At 51.6% G+C, this 17,918-nt stretch overlaps 1 protein-coding gene and 1 long non-coding RNA gene across 3 annotated transcripts in view; one reads left to right on the top strand and one right to left on the bottom strand.

Moving 5' to 3' along the window:
- The first annotated feature begins 6,745 nt into the window (after positions 1–6,745).
- On the top strand, positions 6,746–17,178 carry LOC121058597. Its single transcript, XR_005814267.1, has 2 exons — positions 6,746–7,242; positions 7,373–17,178. It is a non-coding gene; the product is annotated as an uncharacterized LOC121058597 (long non-coding RNA).
- SLCO2B1 (solute carrier organic anion transporter family member 2B1) overlaps positions 15,061–17,918 on the bottom strand; it is a 55,222-nt gene continuing 52,364 nt past the window's right edge. For both annotated transcript variants that reach the window (XM_040530796.1, XM_040530877.1), the window contains exon 15: positions 15,061–17,705. In XM_040530796.1, the coding sequence (XP_040386730.1) occupies positions 17,531–17,705 (175 nt within the window). In that variant the 3' untranslated portion in view covers positions 15,061–17,530. The remainder of the gene's footprint in view (positions 17,706–17,918) is intronic.

Genomic DNA, 17,918 nt, shown 5'->3' on the forward strand with positions numbered 1-17,918 from the left:
CGAGTTTTCTTTGTCTTCTCTCTTTTCGCTAACCCATAGCAGAGATAGTGTTCTCATTCGGAGAACAGACTTGCTCAGAGCTTGCAGGAGACACGACAGAGGAGAGAAGCCAGGGACGTAATGAAAGAAGGCAGAAATGCTGGCTGAGGAATCAGACAGAGCATTTTTACTCCTGTAGTGTCAAAAAGCATCCAAATTCCACCTGGAGGCAGCCAGGTTGGTCTTAAGGATTTCATAGAAAGACAAAAAGGTCACTTGAGTTGGAAAAGTCTGTACAGACTTGAGGGTTTAGCTACAATAGCCTTGACCTTATGGCTTCTACTTTCACTGCTATTCCTATTGACACCCCCCAGCCACGAGCACCACAGCCTGCTCCTGCTTGTGTGATTCACTTGGAAATGAAAAATAAGAAGGTGAAGTCTTGGGAGAGTGCACATCTCTTGTGGCAACCATCCTTTTCGTAAGTTTGGACACAAAAAAAATCATTTTTCCCATCAGCTCAGACAAAGACTATCATGACCAGAAGGAAAGGGGACGTATTTTCTCCCAGATAACCCGGTGCCATGGGAAGAACACTCCGGTGACCAAAGCACCACGTCCATCAGAGCTGGGGGGACCTCAGGAGATTGCCTAGCTCAACACCTGCACCAGAGGGTGGTGGAAAATGGCTGGAGCCCCCTCCCCTTGTGTACTGGGCTGGGAGAAGGTTCTTCAACACCTCTGCTCACCGTAGCTCCTCGCTTTGCCCTGCACCCAGAGGTTGGCAAGCAGCTGTGTCCTGGCAGAGAGCATCGTGCTTTGACATGGGTGGATAACACACAAGGGAAGGACACAGATTTCTTCCACCTCCTGCAAAATGGGATTTTTTTTCCCCATTGCTCCTGCTCTTTTTTATTCTCAGCCCTTACCACCATCCCGGGACAGGCTGGTTTGCCTCTCCCCACACCCCCTGGGCTGTTAGCAGTGTCCCTGGGAGATGTCCCAGGGCAGGAGATCCAGCTCCATCCCAGCAGGGCCCCAGCACCACAACTGGTGGCACATGGGGGTCCCTCGGCCACCGATGGAGTCCTTCAGGATGGAGCTGTGGGGCCAGGGGACACCCGTGGGACTCACACGGGGCACCCTAAGGGATGTTTCCCCCCTAGATTTTAAACGAGAAGCCTTGCCTGACAACACAGCCATGCAAGTTCTAGCAAAAGGTTTTCCTGAGAGTTTTTATCCCAATAGAAAAGCGATTTCCCAGTCAGTTTTAATTCTTCTTGATATGCTGTCTTCATTTTTGGTACTTTGTGGTGTTAAATAGCTGCTGTGTTTCACTCCAGGAGAGCACAAATCCCTGTATTTCTGCCCCAAAGGGGCAGAGGGAGTCACAAGCGAAAGCACTCATTCTTTTTCTGTCTCCCTCTTATCTCTAGTGCTTAAACAAGATTTCTCTTGTGTCTTTTTCCTCCTTGATCTTGTGATTTTTTTTTCTTATCCTTTTTTTCCTTTTTTTTTTTTTTTCAGGTCCCATCAACTTATCCTTTCTTCCTCCCCCGGGTTTCTGGACTTCCTAACTTTTATGTATAAATCCAACAGCTCTCTTTAATCAAGCACAGCTATTAAAAAACTCTCAATTACAGATGTCACCCCATGTCATGGTTTACTCCTGGCTTCAGGATTGTGAATTCACCTATTATTTCAGTGCCTGAGGAAATCTGAGAGGAATTAAGCACAGAGGACTGGAGCACAGAGAGAAAGCACCCCAATGAGTGGCATCCCCTTCTCCAGAATCCCCAAAGTGTTATCGCTGTGGATGCACCAGCTGAGAGCTTTATCCCAGATTATATTATTATATTTTGTATTATATTTTAGTGCTTTTGCAAGCTGACAAGCACCACAGAGTTAGCAGCTTGCTGGGAAGCCTTCCCTGCGCTCCCTAGGATAAACGAGGAAAATCTGAGCGAGAAAGAGGATGTCTTTCCTGGGGGTTTTCATGTCCCCATTTCAGCAGAGAGAAAAAATAATAATAAAAGAATAAAAAATGATAATAGCAGTCCTAAAGAGAAGAGGTTGTTTCCTACAGGGCTGGAAACCAGCTGAGGCAGCCCTGCCAAAGCTGCCTTGGCAGTCAGGCTGCCTTCAGCATCGCCTCTTCCCTCTGTGCGCACTCCAACCCTCCTCCTCCTCCTCCCCGGGCTGCTTGATGGGCCACGGAGAGACGTGCCAAGAAACTTTGCCTTCTCTGAATTCTTGAATATCCGACGTGGACGGATGTGGGAACAGTGCCCAGCGGGGGCCACGCTCACGTCCTGCCTGCTGGGAAGCTGCTCGAGGACAGCAGGTCAACTTTTCAGCCTTGTTGAGAGGAACAGGGGCTGTCTGGAGGTGAGCCCCCAGCTGAGAGTCCTGAAGATTTGGTTTTGGCCAAGGACCTGGTTTTGCTTGATTTGGAGGGAGACTGGAGCTTACTTTGGGGGAGGAGGTGATTCCCAGAGGAACAGACCTTGCATCCCAGAAGACGAGAAGATACACAGTACTTCCGTGGTACAAAAGAAACATACATTTTTTCTCGATCTAAGCGTCTTCCCCTTTATGGAAGGCAAATGTGGAAGTGAAATATGCCTTCTCAAAGCTAAAGCCTCGCAGCTCTCCCTGCCCTAACAACTAGCCAGGGCTGAGCCACAAGCTCTGGTCTTTGCCAGTGATATAAATTATTACCTCGGTGCTTCTGCGTTTTTTTTCTAGACCATGTGTGTGGCTGGGAGGACAGCAGAGGCCAGAGCTTCACCCCTGCTACCTGGACCAGGCTGTGCCTCTTGCCCCCGTTATTTACTGATGGAGACACAGCCTCTAGCAGCAAGTCAGTGCAGTCACACTGGGGTTTTACTGCAGATTAAACGCTTTGCTGTGCAATTTAGTTCAGATGTTCCCGAGCAGCGAAGTGTATTGCAGTGAAAATGAGCTGCAGAGAGACTGTAAATCTCTGGCTGAGAGGCAGTGGAGCTGAGTGCTGGAGTAAGGCGCCTGGGTGCAGCCTTGGGCATCCCTGCAGGAGCTACACAAGGCTCTGCTGCTGTGCCAGGCGGAGGGCAATGTCTGAAAGAGGGCAGGAAAACCATGCAGAAAGTCTTCACCATGGATTTTAGTTGACATGAAGTTTGCTTTGGGTCTGCTCACAGCTTTCAGTGTTAGCAGGCTGGAAGTTTTCCAGCAGGAAAGCTTATGCACTCGAGTGCGCATGCAAATGAAACTTCATATTCTCTCTCCATCCTTAATGCCCAGGAGCATCAGACTCACAGAGCATGTGTCCCTGTCCCAGCACAGCTCCTACTTCAAAAGGGGGTTGCAGGAAAAAAAAAAAAATTGCTCTCTCAGGGTGGATTTCCCAGCGAGGAGGATCGCTCCATGCCCCAGGAGCCAGGCTGGGCTAACTGCAATAATGCTGATGCCTCTGGCCAGAGCATTCACCCCTGGAGCGGGCTGGTCAGCATTTACACCAAGCTTTTCAGGCACACACGTGCATAAACCACAGCACTGAGGTCTGTGCAGCCACAGCACTTCAGAAATTCCCTGCACTTAGGGCTAGGGTTGGCTACAGCTGAAATTGGTGAAGGGAGGAAATTGCAAGCTACTGGGCTGCTGTGCTGTGTGATGGAAAATGCTAGTTCCCCTCTCATGGGATTCACACGCACTTTTATACATTCCTCACAGATCTGCCCTGTCTCAGGGGCTGGACTCAGCACGCTGTCATTTCTGATTGCATTTTGTTCCTCAGGAAGAAAGCACAAAATGGCCATTAAGAAATGCCAGCAGAGGAGAGGAAACAATCTCAGGGCAGAACGACAGCCCGCGGGGCATGGGCTGCCCCAGCCAAGGTCGGGGATGGATGGATGGATGGATGGATGGATGGATGGATGGATGGAGGGGTCGATGGATGGATGGGTGGATGGATGGATGGATGGATGGATGTCTGAGCCCTGTCTGCTCATACCCATTGCACCAGAGTGCAACAGGAGCAAGGAAACTGGACTCCTAGAAGAGGAGAAGATCAGTTATCTCCATATTTACTTGGGAGGATGTGGAACATCAGGGCAGAAAGGACTTACCCAAGCACAAGGTGACAGTGATGGAGCTGGGGACAGTCCCTGTCCCACCCCTCGCCTGTGAGTGCCTCCAGCCCTGCAAAGCCTCTGCCCTGACCTATACCATGGTTGCAGAGCCATTGTCAACACTTCCCTGAGAATTTGCTCATTAAGAAGTCTGAATATGATTATTGCAGTAAGTAAAGAGACTTTTTGCCCTGGCCTCAAAGGCTGTGACTGGCCACGTAAACAGCAAGGCAGATGGATTCAGGCTGCCTGTGGCACGCTGGTTTCAAGCAACTGCTGCTCATAGCAAGTCTGGAAGCAAAGTGCAGAGCATCCCCTGCAAACAGGAGCTTACAAGGCCCTTAGCCATGCTCAGAGACTTCTGGGAAGCTCCAAGCTGAATCCTGAGATCTTTATTGAGTGTTTGACGTAGCGGAAGCCTCGCACAGCACAGGAAAGTCAGGCTGATCTTTGTCTTCGAAGCATTTCCTTTCTACAGCATCTGGCCAAGGACCTCAGCTGTTGGCTACTGAACTTTGCTGGGAGTTGTGGGCACTCGTCAGCCTCCCAGCATCTCTCTGGAGCTCCAGGCTGGTTACATCCCTCCTCTGAAAACTCCTGGGCTCTCCAGAAATGCTGAGGGAGATGCTGGTTAGCTTGAAATGAAAAATCCTTCCACCCAACCAGTGGGATCTGCAAATACCCTTTGGCTCATGGGGCCAAGGTCCACTGTAAGGTGGAGCGTTTTGCTTGGAGTGCTGAGCTGGCCTGTTATTCCCCTCTGCTGATGCAGGGATTCATTTCCCTCGGTCTGGAGGGCGAGGTAAGCCTGGTGAGCTTTTGCAACGCTCAGCCCATCAGCTGGCTCGAAGCTTGTGTTCCAGAACAGCTCGAGGGTTCCCACTTTGCGCCTGTCCAAGGGACCCTAAATCCTTGTGGCTACCTTGGAGGGCTGGCTCAGAGACAGTACAGCGACCAGGCAGCTCAGGAGCGCACGGAGAGCATTTGCTGAGGCCCGAGGAAAGGCAAAGCTCAGCTTGGCTGAAGAGCACAGAGAGGGCTCCGCAGCACCCCTCCTCCTCTCTGCATCCTTCTCAGCCTCCCACGCTGCCTTCCTCCAGCTCTGGAATGGTTCTGAAGACCACTGATTGGGGTCTGGGGGGGCAGGAGGGTGCCTTTGGCACGTGCAGGCACATGCACGCGGACACACAATCCCGTTGTGCTCCTTGGGTCCTTGTGCAACACCGCGGGCTTGCTCTTTTTTACCTGCAGATCCCACCTGTCCGTCTCAGCTGCCACTGAACGCAGGGCTCCATGATACAGCGGTGCCATGATGTGCTCCGAATCCCACCTCTGTGCCTGGGATTTCTCCAAAAGTTCCCATTTCTCCTTGGCCAGAGTTATACAGCTGCACCAGATAAATGGTGATTGCTCCATCCATCCTTGCTACGACAGCCTCGTGGCGCGCATGCTGCATTCATTTCTCTCCCCACTGACCTCGCCAGTCTTCTCTGGAGCGTGCTCACACAAAAAACAAAGCAGAACTGCAATTACTCCGCTGTGATCATGGGAACATTGAAAACAGTGTGGAAACATGAGCAATGTGAGCACCCCGACCATGGGTTGCCATTCCAGGTAATGAACATCGGTGGATGGGGAAGCTGAGCGGGGGCTCCTCCCGCGGCACAGGTCAGTGGTTGTGTGGGTTCTTTTTTCCTTTTCTTTCCAGAATTAATGGAGAACGACAGAATCACCGCTCACCCAGAAGCACGGGGGTGGGTGTCTGCGTGTGCTTTGCATCCTGATGGCGACTTTGCTGTTGTGCTCCGGGCACACAGTCAGCAGATCCCTGAGTCCCCATCCCAGGGAGGGGGGCATGATGCCTCATGGAGGCCCAGCCATCCGTGTTTCTCTTCCCAGCCTCTTCCTCTCCAACCTGTCCAAGCCAAATCCCTTCACTCTGTACAGTGCTGATGTCCTTGGCCAGGCTTTTTCACACCCCCAGAGCATCCTGCGATGGGGGTTATCACGATATCAGTAACTCTGCTACCCCACTAAAGCATTGTGGTTTATTTATTTATTTTTTTTAATTCAGAGAGCCCCAGTCGTGGAATCAGAGAATCCATGAAATTCCACCAGAAATCCATCAGAGCCACACCGGGGCTCTGATAACTTAATTTCTGCCCAGCTGTGTAAGGCAGAAATCTCTGCCTTGCAGGGATGGGCGCGCTCGGCTGGCCGGCAGCACGTGGAGGTTATTAATGAATGGAGTTAAAAAGTGGGGCGAGGCTTTCCCAGCTCCTCTTCCCCAGGTTGCTCTGACCCGTGCAAGGGGTCCCCATGGGATAAAGTGCCCCAAGCGGGGCCAGCGACCTTCCTGCTTGTGAAGAGCCTAGCAGATGAAGGCAAGGAGGTGCCGGAGCCTTCTCCTCCACAGCTGGCTGGGTCCCTTTCCCTTCACCTTCCATCTGGTCCTTTCACTCCTGACTTTGCTTTTATTCAAGTCCTTCTCCCTCCCTATTTATTATTAGCGTATACATCTTCTGCTTAATTTCTTCCCCCTTTTCTATTATTTAAGTGCACCCGGGCAATGGGAGGGGCACTGGTTTAAAAGTTTTTATCTTTATTTTTTTAAATTAAGTGTTTTTAAATTAAAGCTGCAGCTGTGCATGGACCAGAAGGGATCAGAGCTGAGCTTGAAAGCCCCCCATTGCCGTCCAGGGCTCGGATCAGCCCCAAAACTGCTCTCCGGCACCCCCAGTGCGAAGGGATCTGAGGGCGCTCAGGATCTGACGTGTTTTACCAAACCACACTCTTCAGGACTTGGCTGCTTAGTTCACAAGCAGTGCTGAACAGTCACAGCACCACTGTTGTCTTTGGAAGCGTTTAATCCCACTGCCTGCAGAGCCATTGTGCTCCTCGGAGTGTTTACAAGCGGTGGAAAGGCGAGCCCCGGAGGGGACCGCGTGCTGGCTGTTCTTCCTGGAGGAGACACGCAGAAGAATAATGAAATATTTCCAATTTATGGACGCGGGGCACCCTGCAGTGGGACATGTTCCCGGTCGGAAAGGGATGTGCTGGAGAACGTCCCCTTCCCCTGCGTTTCCCATCGCCTGCGCAATTTTCTCACTGCCCAGCCCATAAACAAGCGGAAGGAGCAGCTTCCCTCCAGGTACCCAGACAATCTTTATCATTATTGTACGTTTCTGGAGAAAAATAAACATGAAATTTCTCAGTGGAAGGAGGCAGGGCAGCTCCACATTAACCCTTGTGCATCCTCCTCCCTTTTCCCTCTCCCATAGGGATGCGTGGACAGAAACCTTCCTGGTCCATCGCAGCTCCTTCGGTGTCTTCACCTGAGCTCCTCGGTGGCCCTGCTGCAGCTGCAGCTCGTGTCTGTCCCCGTGGGATGCCCTTGCTGGATGGGGCATACAGGAACAAATTTAAACATTTAGGACCCTAGTATCTTAAGTGACACTGCACATCGACATTCGTACAGCAAAATTGACTTTAAAGGGAACAGAAATAGAGCACACGGAGGCATGGAAGCATGGAATGGTTGGAAGGGACCTTAAAGGTCATCCAGCTCCAACCCATGGGCAGGGACACCTCCCACTGGAAGACTTCTTGTGGACATCTCTATAGGGGATTTATTGGATAAGCTAAATCACCTCCCAGCTTCACTATAGAGGAAAGATGCTCATGGCTTGAAACTGATGGGGCTGGGAATGGGACGGTGGGGACCGCAGAGGAGCCAGGCGCCGTGGGGACAAATTATGGCATGGCTGCATGCTCTCTGCAGCCAGCACCGAGCTCGAATCGCTGCTGACTGCTGCTTTCTGAGCTGCTCCTCACCTCTGGGCCCTCTGTTCCCAGAACATCTTCCGCAATCGCTCCCCAGAGGTACGGGGAATCCTGGACACTTTGCAGCCGGGATTTCAGGGAACGGCGTTGGCACGCTGGGCCGTTAATTGCAGCTTTTCTCCAGCTTCCTGGAAACAGTAAAGCTGTAATTTCCTCCGAGCCTGCCTGTCATTACCACCACGGTCCCAGAGCAACACTTTGCCTCGTGTGCCAAGATGCCTTCAGCGTTGCTTAAGGATGAACCCCAGCGTGGACCCCAGGCTGTGTTGCTTCACTGCCGGAGATGACCGACACGAGGACTCTGCCTCTGCCTGCTCCGGGTGCAGGAAAATGGTCCAACAGGGCTCGGTGCAAGACCTAGAATCATAGAATCATAGAATATCCCGAGTTGGAAGGGACCCATAAGGATCATCGAGTGTCTCGGTGATCTTCCTGTAACCCAGACGGATCTCAGCTGTTTGCTCCCAGATTTCACCGACTCCGTCTCTGCTGCGCACATACCTGCTAGCACCAAGGTCTGCTCAGGACCACTGATGTGCAGCACAAAGGATCAAGACAGCGAAATATCCAGTCCCCCCCATCTCTCTCGGATACCTCCTGACTGGCAAAGACAGGCTGTTTTTTGGAAAGAGGTGTGTAAGGGGTATTTTTTGCCTCAAAATCTTGCCTGGTTTGGCTTCTGTGAATCTAAGCTTCTGCAAAGCTTCTTGCCTGCGTTCAGCACAGCTCCATCGTGTCCCCGAGGGGATAGGGTGTGCTGCCACCTCCATGCCAGCCTCCTGCTGCCATTGCTGGCCTGCATCAGGGGCAGTGGTGTGAGCAGTGTGAGAGGCGTGAGCAGTGTGAGAAGCGTGAGCATTGTGAGAGGTGTGAGCGGTGTGAGCAGTGTGAGAGGTGTGAGCGGTGTGAGAGAGCAGTGTGAGAGGTGTGAGCAGGACCCACACCCGGGTGGGAGCGAGGCTTTCCCCAGTGCTCCCAGTTCATTTCCTGCTGGTGCTCCCATTTCTCAGCCTCCCAACCCCAGCATCCCCATCACAGACCCCCGCGGGGGCACAAGGGCGCACCCAAGGGTGCACAGCTGGTGCCCATGCCGGAAGCACTTAGAGGAGACAAAGAGAGGAGACCTTCCTCTGTACCCTGCTTCTCTGGAGGCTGTCTGAAAGCAGCAAGACACATCAGCTGCAAGGAGTGTTGTGCTTGGCTATGGGGACCCGTTCCTCTCTGCCACCCGTCCTCCGTCCCCTTGTTCCTACAAACTCTGCCGTGCTCGTCCTGCTCTCCGTGCCACCCCTGGCATTGCAGATGCAGCCTCTGTACCTTCAGGGTCCTTCACGGGTGTCCTTGTCCACCCTGGTGGCCTCTTAGCCCCAGGACACCACTTTATCCACATCTCCACGTTTTCTCCAGGGTTGCCTGGTAGAAAATCTCTGCAAATCTTTGCAGGTTTCTCTCCATGTGGGTGCCGTTTGGATAGGGCAGGTCACCAACGTGCAGCAAGGTCGTGGTGCTGGGAGAAGCAGGAGATGGGGATGGAGAGGAGGGAAACCTTTATTTAACAGCTCGTATAACAGCCAGAAGATTGCAAAGTCAAGTTGATTTTTTTTTTTTTTTTTTTTTTTTTTTTTTCCCCTGAGGTTTGCTTGGAAAATTATAACGGTGTGCAGAGCTTGGAACCATCTCAGGTTCTGGTCTCCTTAGCAAATGACATTTTAACTAGGAAAGTGAGGTGAGAGGGATTAAAATGTTATGACAGCCTTTATCGGCGCTGTCTGAAAGCACTCGTGTCCTTCAGCGCCCTGAAAGCAACAGATTAGGACGAAGCTGGGAATATTCTCAATGACGCAGTGTCAGCCCTTATCAGATCGGGGGATAAGGGGTGTTGTTCTCTCGCCGCAGTGATTTCAAAGCCTTCGACAACAAGCTCCCGCACGAGTTTGTTATGAGTGCATTAAGCCCCAAAAGATGAATTTCATATTTCAAGAGTAATCATTACTCAACCTGTCTCCAAACACAGAAGAGGCTTCCTGATTTATTCCGCTCTGCTTGTCTTGGACCTTCAAGTAAGCAAAGCTGGAAAAAAAGAAGGGAGGGCACTCAGAAATAAGTAGGGAAACGTACTCAGTTTGGCAATACTGGGACAAAGTTTTCTGTCTCAAGGCGCAAGGGATTGTTTCTTCTCCGCAGAGCACAGCAAGTGAATTCTGGTGAATGTCATTTTAATTTAATTGACATTAAATTAATTGATGGGAGCTTAAAACCCCTGTAAGGAAGACCCCAACCTTCAGATTTACTCTGGTGCATTCAGGCAGCTGCCGTCTCCCCATGTCCTTGCATGCTCCAGCCAAGGGACAAGGAGGTCACGCCAGGCATGGGATGCTCCTTCCACAACTCGTTAATTCATTTTTTTTTTTCCAAAAGTGTTTGGAGATGTAGAAAGGCTTGTACATGGCAGGCCCTCTGTGATGCTCAGTGTCACCACTCAGGGACAGCTGTTGTACGACTGCAGTTTGCTTGGGAAGGTGGAACTCTTTAGAGACTCTGTAGAAAATACAAATTTGGGGTTGATCGCTTTTACGCAGTGGAGAGGTATCTCTGTCACTTCTTCAGCTGGGTGCAGCAGGAGCAGCTCAGACCCTACCCGAAGCCACGAATCTCTTGGCCCTCTCTTCTCCTCTCATTGGGGATGAGAGAAAAGGCAGGTGACCCGTTCTTCACAATATTTCTGCATCAGACCTCAACCTAAGACCCGGGAAGCAGCACCAGATCATACAAATAGGTGTGATTCATTGATCCTCTACCTGCTGCAGGACCACAGGGTCCGTAACCTTCCCATGGACACGTTCAGGGGTGGTCTATGTTAACTGAGACACCACGGGGGCTGTGCTGTTGGAGTGTCAGAGCCTGAAATCAGCTCCCACACCTCCCTGGTGCTGGGGTTGGAGGCCTGGATGAAATCTGGGACCCATCTGCTTGCAGCTCCCAGGCTGCTCTCCCCGGACCCGGAGGTGTGATGGAAACCCACAGAGCAGGTAACCTGCCCGAGACATTGGCCACAGCAGAACCCCAAATGCAGGTTTTCCTGCTCCCTACCTGTCCGATGCTTCATCGGATGAGCTTTTCTCTCCTTTTGCATTTGCAACCATACCTGATGCTATTGGGAACATAACATTTATGTGGATCTTGCATCCTTTTAACACTCAAATAAAGTCTTGGGTCATTATTGGGATTTATTAGCTTGGGAACAGACCTTCCCTCTGTTCCTCTGCTCCTCTCCACTTCTGTCACTGCCTTGTGCAGAGCCTGGAACTGCTTGGTTAGAAGGGCTCCATGGGCTCATCTCTATTACAGTCTAAGGAAAGACGGTGCCCTACCGGCAGCCCCCTGGTTGAGGCTTTGGGTTAGGCTGGTGGGACGCCCTGCGTGAGCAGGGGTTGGCCCAGACAACCTCCAGAGGCCCCCCCCCCCCCATTCTGGGATCCTGCGTCTCTGGTACAGGCATCTCCTGTTCCTAAAGCCTTCCACCGATGGGGACCCAGGGCTTTGGAGTCTGCTCCCGCACCTCATTGCATTTAATTTTTTTTTTCCCACTCCTCCACCTGCCTCTTCTCCCCTGCTGACGACTTCTGCACCCGAGCCCTCCTTCCCCGTTTGCTCTCCGCGTTGAATCCCAGCCCATCGATTTCGGGACGTTTCTCCAATTTGCCACGAATGATTTGAATGCTAATCCTGCCATCTGCAGCACCGGTGACCTCAGGCAGAAGTTTTATTAGCTCCTCTTTGTCTCATTATCCGAGTTGTTAATTAAACTATCGATCGGTGCCAGAGACAGGACAGACCCTTGTGAGATTCTGCTAGATAAATCCCTTTGGGTAGGCAGGAAACTACCCGTAACCCCTGGAAGGGAAGCTTCCCAATTATGCCTGCTCTTTTCCTCCTCTCTGCCTGGTAATTTCTTATGGCTGATAATTTTATGAGAATATTTTGGGGTAGGGTCAAAATCCTTACTGCAGTCAAGATACTTCCCCAGGTGGGTCAGCTGCATGCCCAGGCGAGAAATTAAATGTTTGATGTGATCTCTCTGTGGCAATCCATGGCATTATTCTCCAAGTGCTTGCATGCTGATTAATTACTCCTTCATTGTATTTCTGGTGGTCAGGGTTAAGACGGGGGATCTGCATCTTCCTCATTTCCCAGTTCTCCCTTTCTAAGATCCTTCAGGAACCCTAACCTCTGTGAAATGTGGGGTTAATTGATAGAGGTTCAGTATTTGCTTTGCTGGTCTTCGCAGTATCCTAGTGGGAATTTACGAGAACCTCCTAAACCGGGTGTTCCTCCCTTTCAGACACACGTTTATATCCTCTGCCTTCCTCCTCCCCTGATCTGGGACGGGGTTTTCTCTGGCTGCTTGCCCCAGTACCAAGCAATGCCCAGGTGCTGGGATTCTCCGTGTTTCTGCTACAAACCATCTTTTTCTGATGAGCATTTTCCAGGAGCACATTTCAGGTTGCCAGAGGCAGTGTGAGTAAATGCTAATGGAAACACTCAGGGGGTTGATACAGGATTATATTATTTTTTTTGGTATTTTGTGAGCAGTGACCAAGCCCACATGGGACCATCCGTATCCCCCGTGATGGAAAACCTGCTCCTCTAACAGCAGCAGGCGAGCAGGAGAAATCCCCTGGGCTCTGATTGCCGCGGGGAGGTGGCCAGGAGCACCGCGGGGGGGAGAACCAGCAGGGGTAAACAGACTGAGGGGGTGCTGGGTTATTGAAAAGCTCCAGCTTTGCTCTTTTCCAGAAGAATGAGCATCGTGCTTAGCTATAAGTAGCTCTCAGCTCTGTGAGTGCCTTGGATCAGCTCAGACAGCCAGCGAAGAACCAGGTTCACTGAACCTTTGGCAGACTCTGCTGATGGTTTTCTCCTCCTGATGCTTTCCTCCTCCAGCCCGCAGGGACTGGAGCCAACAGTGACTATTTGTGGGCTGAAGACGACAGCCTGGTGGACAAGCTATTTAGTGGGAAGGGGTTAAAATGCCACGGATGGCACCAGTGCTGCTGTCCACAGCACGCAACTTGTTGGAAACCCTCACGGAGGTGGAGGTTTGGGGTGTGGGTTCCCCTGCTGCAAGCAAGGGCTTTAATCACAGGGAAATTGGTTGAAATTGGAGCGATTACTGAGTTTGCTGCTGCATTGTGCTGCTCCCCACAGCCTCTCTCATCCCTCCCCTGTAGTCGAGCAGTGCCATGGACATGGTGCCACCGGGTCCCCAGACTGATGGGGGCTTGGAGGCGAAGCTGTGCCCGGCTGGGTGCTGCACATGAAGAAACCAGAGGGAGCCCGAAGGTGGCAGTGATGGATTTATTAGGTTTAGGAAACATAAGCCTGAGCGAGAGGTTGGATCTGTTGGGTTGGCTGACTCCAAAACAGGGGAAGGCCAAAGGGTGATAGATAAATAAAAATAAAGTTGTTGTCAAGAGGAGAACAACCAGGTTTTCCCCTGTGTCCCCCAAGGAAGGGCAGGAGGAAGTGTGCTAATTTTGCAACAGAGATTTGAGCAGGCTGGTCAGCCTCATCTCACAGACAAGTATGCAATCAAGCCAGAAATCTGTGGAAAGTTCATTTCCTGGGCTAAAATAAAACCACTCAGAGGTATGAGCTGGGAACTGCCTGGGTGAGAGGGGACCCACCAAAAAGGATTACAGTGCATGCCAGGTTGAATCCAGGCCAGCAGAGCTCTCATAACGGGAAAGGCAAACCTCACGGGGGATGGTTTGTCCCCTGTACTGGCCCAGTGAGACCACGCCAGGGATGTGGTGGAAGTTTTGGGGCCCCCAGTTCAAGAGGGATGGGGAAAATCTGGAGAGGGTCTGGGGAGGACCTGGGGCACACGGTCGGTGAGAAGAGGTTGAGGAGCTGGGTCTGTGTAGGGTGCCCAAAAGGATGCTGAGGGAGATCCAAAGCCACCTGTGGCTGCCTGAAGGGCAGTGACAGAGGTGGAACTGAACTTTTCTCAGCCTCAGCAGGGGGCATGGCAGGGGAAAACAGCCACAAGGAGGGTCTGGGAGGTTCAGGAGGAGCCCTTTTCACTAGAAAGGGGGTGCAGCCCTCATCCAGTGCTGGTGCTGGTCCTGCCAGCCAAGTCTCTTACAACAGCTCTCTGATTCCTGGTCCTCAGCTGAGCACTCGATGGGCTCCTACGATGCTCTAGTTGGCAGTTATTAAAACTGGAAACTGCATTGCACTGGACGCCAGCCACTGCATTAAAAACATATGTAAAAAGAGCGTCACCATACGATGAAAAGATGCTGTCTGTAGACCACAGATGAATATGCAAGGGATTGACATAAACAGGGTGATTTAGCGGTGGTGACTCTACAGAAAAGCAGGTCCCAGCCCTGGCGACGTTCTCCTGCAGAGCTACCTGTCTCTGCTCACTGCTTTCCTGCCTTTGCTGGAGCCTGTGTCCCGTGACAGCTTGCTCCTACTTGGCAAAGCTTTCTTCCTAGTTGGGGAAATTGTCTTCCCTCCTGCTTTAAATCATCCTCTTGCCCCTGTGCAATCCTTGCTGGCACAGGAAGCTTCGTTTTACCTTCAGGTCTGCAGCCCGTAGTGCTACAAAACACCCAGTGAATCTAGCTCCTGGTCTGGATGGCTTTGCTATACCTGTGTTGTTATAACTGATCACCTTCAGCCTCCCTGGAGCACAAAGGAGCGAGACCTGAAGTCAGTGGAGCTATGGCACAGCTGGATTGACTTGTCTTATCCTCCCCTATGCATTTTTTGGCTGCTGCCTAAGGTAGATCCTTAAGTGGCTTGTAAATCTCTTTTAAGCCAGCTCCAGGGGGAAAACTCTGGGGAGGAGCTGGCAGAGCACAGCAGCACAAGCCCCAGATGCTGCACCTCACTTTGCTGCAAGCCCCCACCTGCTGCTTGCGCTGCATTTGATGTTCCTCCTCCTTCTCCTTCTTGTCCTCCTCCTCCTCACCTTGAGCACCTTGGCAAAAGCACCTTGCTTTTACCTCCCTCCCACTAGCAGCAGGATTGAGCCTATCCAAGCAGCCTTCCCTTTATCTTCCCTTGCAACTCAGCCACTTCCAAGACATTTCTTAAAGAGCTCAGAAGAAAAGAAGGGGAGAGGTGTTTTTATTTCTCTTTATAGAGCCTCCAGCCCAAATTAATGGAAACTGCAGCAGAAGAAAAAAAATAAAATAAAAATAAAACTAATAATAGGCCTACAGCTGATCACAAAGCTGAGAGCTGCTGTTTGCAAGTGCCTTGGCTGCTCACCCACAGAGAGCTCTCCTCTGATGGAGGGGTTATGAAGAAAGTCAGAATTTCTCTGTACTGGACTGTGCATTGCTTGAGAAAAATCTCTGTAGGGTGTGAAAATATCGATATGATGGCCTGGCCATCGTGTGAGTGCCTTCTGCCTGCCCCAGGAGCCCAGGAAGCCCGGCCACCGCTGGGGCCGAGGGTTGGACTGATCCTTGCAGCGTGGGATGCAGCTGAAGAAACGAGCAAAAATGATGGCAGAGATGTTGCAGAAGGACCGTGCTGGTGGACCAGGACTCCTGGACCTGTGCGGTGGCCTTTGGTGCTCCCGAGCATGGTCCACAGGTGGGTGGGAGGTGCAGCCTTTTGGGCTCCAGCCCCTGCCCAAATGGTTCTCCCTCCCCCAACCCAGGGGTACTCCTGGCTCAGCACAATGCAGCCCTCAGCTTTTCACGCTGTATGAAACAAACGGTGGTGTTGTTAGCTTGCTCTGGTTTGGAAAGTACCCTGGAGCAGCTTGAGGTTGGGCTGAACAAGGCAGGAAACCGCCTGCAAGCCGAGGACTTGCACTTAGTCAGGAAAGACCCTTCTCCTCCGCTGGGTACAGGGAGGGTGCCACAAACTCGCGGGCTGCCAGGAGCCAGAGAAACCACTCTGAACATCGTGGTCTGCCTCTTCCCTCCTCCTGTCCAAAAAAACTCATTCCTATTCCACACCTGCTGACAACTTTGGTTTGGAAGCTTGTTTTACCTAGTCATGACCTGAAAACTGAGAATAGTGCAGACTCCCCCAGATTTTGCTTTTTGATGCTCGCGGTCAGAATCACATGGTCATGCAGCAGTTCACGTGGGCAGTGGGAAAGGTGAATAAAACCTCACCAGAGCCCAAAGCCAGGCAGAAAAGCGGGGGCTAAGCTGAGAGCCTGGAGCAGAGCCATGGGAAGGGAAAGAGCAACAATCTCTGATAGAATTACAGAAGGGTTTGGGTTGGAAGGGACCTTAAAGCCCACCCAGTCCCCTCCTGCCATGGTCAGGCCCCCTGCCCCCAGCACACCCCAAACCTTAGCGTAGGACCAGCTGCCAGGCTGTGAGGAGTTAATGGATTTTCTCCACAGTTTATTTCTTTTTCCCTCTGCATATTTGGGCTGAACTTAGAAGTTTTGGTTTTGCTACTGAATTCCAATCTGGAGCCAAAAATTACAAGGTACCAATGGTCTGTGATGGGATCAGCTGATGGGATCAGGCCACCAACACAATCTGCTCTCGGGCGGAAAGGAGCCCTGAGATGGAAAGAATGCAGAAAATAGGGGAAGCTGCACCAAAATAATACCAGGCTTGACCTTTGCCCTGTAATTAGCGCTGCCTCTGACAGTAACCCCTTCAAGGAGCACAGCCAGGCTGTCTGCTCTGTGGGCAAACGCATTAACCACAAGCTCTGCCCAGTCTGCAAAAGGGCTGGACTCCCCTTCTGGTCCTGCACCCCTGGGCAAAGTTCTGCCTTTCCCAAACCAGAAGATGGGAAGGAACCTTAATGCTTATGTACTTCAATAAGGTACTGTGGCAAGCATAGATAATGCAAAAATAAGAGTTATTATTATTACTGCAAAATGCGGCTATGCTGCCAAGGTGCTATAAGCCTGCAGCTGTTGATTTTCTCTCCTGGGCTGGATCTGAGGTTCCTGCTAGTGCCCACCCATCCCCAGCACCCTCATCCCTGCCCCTTATTACACATCTACTCCTGCCAGCAAAGCATCTCCCACACAGCAGCCTGGTGAGGCATGGCTGCTGGTCCTTGCAATGGTACATAGCCTAGGCAAAACCCCCATCAGCATCATCTGGAGCTGGGTGAAGCCTTCAAGGATAGAGAACAGCTTACAAGAGCAGAAGGAACAAGAATAATTACCATTTGGGGGAGCAAGGACAGACCATCATTCAAGGGCTCACTACAAAACACTTTTTGTAAAAACCATTTATTTAAAAACAAAAAAAAAAAGCCAACAACTCTCAGGTCTTAGGCTTATGGTCAGTGCTGGCGTCATTGAGACTGTCAGCAGGAACAAACACTTTGGAGGACATAAATCCAGAAGACTGCAGTGTCCAAAGGTTAATGTGCGTGGACTACCCCACGTGAAGGTGCCACCTGCACCACTCACGTGGAGACGGATGCAGGACAGCGCGTGGACGGGCTCCCGAGGCGCTACAGAGGAAGGTGGGAAGCAGCCCCATTGTCCATCGCTCCAAGCATCCGCCCTTCACAGTTCGAGTGCGGGGTGATTCACACGGCTTCACCTCCCTGGGCATGGATCACAATTCACATTTTTGGCATCAGACTTTGGATTCTGGGCTCTTTGTGGTGCTTTCTGCCAGTTTCTTCTTCTCCGGGTCTGTCTTTGTCTCTGGTACATTCCTGGCTTCCATCTCCTGCCTCCTGAGGATCATATACACAGTCACGAAGCACAGGAAAGCGCCCACCTCAAAGAAAAACTGGAGACCAAGATACCTGTGGTGTGGAAACACAATCAATCACGGCAGGAAGGGCTTTGCTGTGTGCACCAAGCACCAAAACCCAACATCCCCAGGCAGCCAGAAGACACCGAGCATGGGGACAGGCTGCTCGGGCAGAGCTGGCCCCACTCAGCTGCAAGCTGGGCTCCTAAGAAGGATGGCAGAAAGAAGAGGAATAGCCATCAAGCCTCTTCGGTGTTGGGTTAAC

Source organism: Cygnus olor, chromosome 1 (assembly GCF_009769625.2).
Source record: "Cygnus olor isolate bCygOlo1 chromosome 1, bCygOlo1.pri.v2, whole genome shotgun sequence".
Classification (NCBI taxonomy): domain Eukaryota; kingdom Metazoa; phylum Chordata; class Aves; order Anseriformes; family Anatidae; genus Cygnus; species Cygnus olor.